The sequence below is a fragment of the Piliocolobus tephrosceles genome, unplaced genomic scaffold (assembly GCF_002776525.5).
Source record: "Piliocolobus tephrosceles isolate RC106 unplaced genomic scaffold, ASM277652v3 unscaffolded_34048, whole genome shotgun sequence".
Taxonomy (NCBI): domain Eukaryota; kingdom Metazoa; phylum Chordata; class Mammalia; order Primates; family Cercopithecidae; genus Piliocolobus; species Piliocolobus tephrosceles.
In genome coordinates this window covers 1-4,562 of record NW_022317697.1, presented here as the reverse complement: position 1 = coordinate 4,562, position 4,562 = coordinate 1, and the positions used below count along the sequence as shown (strand labels likewise).

At 44.8% G+C, this 4,562-nt stretch overlaps 1 protein-coding gene across 1 annotated transcript; it reads right to left on the bottom strand.

Annotated features, from left to right (window-relative positions):
- Positions 1–2,512: 2,512 nt before the first annotated feature.
- On the bottom strand, positions 2,513–4,556 carry LOC113222724 (protocadherin alpha-10-like; the record flags this gene model as incomplete). The annotated part of the gene is given in 2 exon segments (XM_026452347.1): positions 2,513–2,611; positions 2,613–4,556. Coding segments are annotated over 2 exon segments (2,043 nt in total), but the record flags the coding sequence as incomplete, so codon positions are not given.
- Between the last annotated feature and the right edge of the window lie 6 nt (positions 4,557–4,562).

The following is a 4,562-nucleotide window of genomic DNA, read 5'->3' as shown; positions in this document are numbered from 1 at the left end:
TTTTTTTTTTTTTTTTTTTTTTTTTTTTTTTGAGATGGAGTCTCACTCTGTTGCCCAGGCTGGAGTGCAGTGGCCGGATCTCGGCTCACTGTAAGCTCTGCCTCCCGGGTTCACACCATTCTCCTGCCTCAGCTTCCCGAGTAGCTGGGACTACAGGCGCCCACCACCATACCCAGCCAATTTTTTGTATTGTTCAGTAGAAACGGGGTTTCACCATTTTAGCCAGGATGGTCTCCATCTCCTGACCTCATGATCCACCAGCCTCGGCCTCCCAAAGTGCTGGAATTACAGGCATGAGCCACCGCGCCCGGCCTGTTTATGTTTTTCTTTGTGAGCTTTCAACTCCTTTCCTATACTTTCTTGTGTGTGATCAGTATCTCTTCAAAGGTGAGTTTGTCTTACAAATCTGAATTCCAGGAAGAGTTTTATCTTGTATGTGGACATCCTAAATAAAGTACTACTGCACCAACTGTATTATCATGTGAATTAATATGAAAAAAGATCGTATTTGCAGGATACTGATGTTATTATTGCTTTTGCTTTTTTCAGTTTTTGAAATAGGGTCTCACTTTGTCATCCAGGCTGGAGTGCAGTGGCATAATCATGGGTCACTGCAGCCTCGACCTCCTGGGCTCAAGCCATCCTCCCTCCTCACCCACCCAAGTAGCACTACAGTAGGGACTAAAGGCATATACCACTATGCCTGGCTTATATACACATAAGTACATATATATATGTAAGGAGAGCCCATCATATATAAATATATATATATATACACACACACACAGTACAAGGTATCCCTATGTTGCCCAGGTTGGTCTTGAACTCCTAGCCTCAGGCAATCCTCCCACCTTGCCTCCCAAAATGCTGTGATTACAGGTGTGAGCCACCATGCCTGGCCTTAAATGAGTATTGATGGAGAGATTAATGCACCTGTATACCTGAGACTTTTACAATTGATATGAGTTTTTACTAAGTTTTTTATATTATAAGACATTCAGGAGGATTTTTTTTTCAAATATCAGAGGGGGAAGTATATATTTTATAAACCTATTTGATGTAATAACAAATACATGTCTAAACTCTGCATTAACTTAGCATCTATAATTTCTAACAGCTGAAGACAGGGCATGGAGAGTATTAACACTGAAAAAATGCCATGCTTAAATTCTTGCCACAGGTTTTTTTTTTTATGCTCCTAAACTTGAACAATAGTCTTAACTTTTACTTGAAGCCATTTGTGAAGCACGTACTGAGTAACAAATTCAACCTCCATACTCAAAGAGAAAGGGAAAGAAAAAAATAATTGCTAAGAGCCATGGGCAAGATGATAAATTCATGGCATTTGTGTTCGGTAACACTAGAATTAATAAACTTTTTTAAAAAATGAAATCATGGGTATCATGTAACAACCAATTTCAGGAAAACACAATTGATAGTGTAGTTTTGACACTATGCAACTAAATTAGCTTTCATTTCTGAGTATATATCATCCAACCCTACCCTGTTTAAGATGACTAGAGAAACTATTAAACTATACAATATATCAGATCAGTAGAAAACATTAATTTAATTTTCTCCTCAAACTTTTAATATTAATCTGTACTAAAGTATTTTCAATCTCAAAATTAAAAGTGTTCAAATTCTCTTCATTTTTAAGCATAAGCATGGCTCCTTCCTCAAAGTGAAAGAGCTAATACGTGAATATCATAAGCAATGCCTAATACTGATAAAGGAGCAGATAATGAAGAACTACTGGATAAAATTATGTAAATAACTGAAACACACATTTTCTTCTGCTAAATGAATAATACGCACTGACACAGGTACCACTACAACTAAAATAAAGATGGAAAACATTTTTAAAATTCAAAGCATTTAACTTAATTGCTAAGATAAAGACGTTTTTACCAATGAACTGCCCACCTACTTATTGCACTATTAAGGAAAAGCTGTAATCACTGAACATAGAAATATGCTGTGGCAGTATAAGCTATGGTACACTACACATATTCTACACATGGGGGAAAACACATTTTCACTTAAAAGATACAGATTAGTGAAATTTTTTGTTAATGCAAATACAATGAAATCAAAATTTAGATTGGAAATGAAATAACATGAAGTACTAACCTTACGAATACTTGTGATAAAAAGTAATTATGAAAGTGAATAATCAGAACTGCAACCTATATCACATATCTGTATTGGAAAATATTAGTGTATTCAGAATGAATTATTATTTTTAAAAATTTAAGTACCAATCAACGGCTGACACACTGGGTAGGATAAAAATATTCAAAAACTCCTGGAATAAATTATATTACAAAGGTATCACTAGAAATATTCAAGCATAAATGGAACGTAAACAAAAATGAAATATTCTGATATATATTTGAGAAAATGCGGTAAGAGAAAGTATTATTCATAAAGCACAAAAGGAAAATGAAAATGTAATAACCCACCTTCCTAGAGTGGTCTCCTCCAATAGACTGATCTTCCCCGTCCACATCTACCACTGGGCACGGTGGAAGGCTGGGGCTGAAGGCCATGAGGTCTGTCTTGGGCGGGGGCGGGGGCGGGGGCGGGGGCGGGCCCTCCCCAGAACACACCCTCTGCTGCCTCTGCTGCGAGTAAGGCCAGCTCCCCACTGCGCTAGAGCACATCAGTGTGGGCTTCACCTGCCCACATGCGCTCTCGGTGGGCTCCGCCGAGCACCGCAGTGCAGTGTACAGCAGCAGCGTGAGCACCAGCAAGCTGGACACCGCGCAGATGGCAATGATCAGGTACACGTTGACGTCCACCAGGGCCACCTCGGGCGCTAGGCCCGCTGAAGCCCGCGACGAGGCCTTGGGTGCCTGGCTACCCTCCACAAGCGACACAAGCACAGTGGCCGTGGCCGTCAGCGCCGGTTCGCCGTGGTCCTTTACCAGCACCAATAGGCGCTGGCGTGGCAAGTCATCCTCATCTAGAGTGCGCGTCGTACTGATCTCGCCCGTGTACAGCCCCACGCGGAACGGGATGCGTGTGTCAACCGCCGCCAACTGCAATTCATACGACAGCCACGCGTTGTATCCCGAGTCAGCGTCCACTGCGCGCACTTTCGCTACTATGTGACCCGCACCCACAGACCTTAGCACCAGCTCACTGACTGCACCTCCCGCGCTGCCAGCGGGAGACGCCAGCAGCGCGGGAGCGTTGTCGTTCTCGTCCAGCACGAACACCTGCAGCGTCACGTTGCTGCCCAGAGGCGGCACGCCAGCGTCACGCGCGCTCACCTGGAACTGCAGCAGCTCCAGCTCCTCGTGGTCCAGCGGTTGCAGCGCGTACACTTTGCCGCTCTCCGCGTGCACCGACACGTAGCTCGACAGCGCGCGCTCGCCCACCCGCCGCTCCACCAGCGAGTAGGACACCAGCGCGTTCTCCTGCGCGTCCGCGTCCTGCGCAGACACCGTGAAGATATGGCAGCCCGGCGGGTTGTTCTCCTTCACAAACACCGTGTACTTGGACTGCGTGAACGTCGGCGCGTTGTCGTTCACGTCGGCCACCTCCACAGACACGCTGGCCGTGGCCCACAGCGAAGGCGAGCCCCCGTCCCGCGCGGTCACCACCAGCTCATAGGCCGACACTCTCTCGCGGTCCAGGGCGCTGTCCAGCACCAACGAGTAGTAATTTTTGTAGGTGGACACCAGCTTGAAGGGGACATGGGGCGTCAGAGAGCAGGTGACCTGTCCGTTGGCTCCTGAATCATGGTCAGAAACGCTGATCAGGGCAATGACGGCGCCCACTTGAGCATCTTCTTTCACTGGGAGAGACAGAGAAGTGACAATCACCTCAGGTGAATTATCATTTTCATCCAGTAGTTCCACTAGGACTGTGCAGTGACCAACCATAGGTGGGTTTCCCTTATCTGTAACATCTACATGAATTTCATAAGTGTTACTGTCCTCAAAGTCAATAGCATCATTTACTTTTATTTCTCCCGTCCTTTCGTTTATCCAAAACTTCCTTCTTATCGTGGGTGGGACCAAAGTGCTAAATGAATACATCATTTCCTTGTTTATTCCTTCATCCGAATCAGAAGCGTTGAGCCATATAACTAATGTTTGGTTCACTTGATTTTCATACATCTTAACTTCATAAACCGGTCTGTCAAAGATAGGGGCGTTATCATTGGCATCTAACACCAGGATCAGCAAAGAAACAGATCCGGTAAATTCAGGTTTGCCTCCATCAGTTGCTGTCAATAACAACCTTAGCTGAGGATTTTCTTCACGATCCAACAGCTTCCGCAGAACAAGCACTGGGAATTTGTCTTTGTCTTTTTTGTTTATAGTATCAAGAACAAAATACTCATTTGGACTGAGTTCGTAAGTAAGCAATGCGTTCTCTCCAACATCCGCATCAGATGCGCCTTCTAGTGGAAATCGAGAGTCAAGCAGTCTGGATTCAGGTATCGAGAGCTTTTGTTCTGTTACGGAGAACCTGGGCGGGTTGTCGTTGATGTCCTTCACTTCCACGTCCACATGGAAAACCTGCAGCGGCCTGTCCACGATCACCTC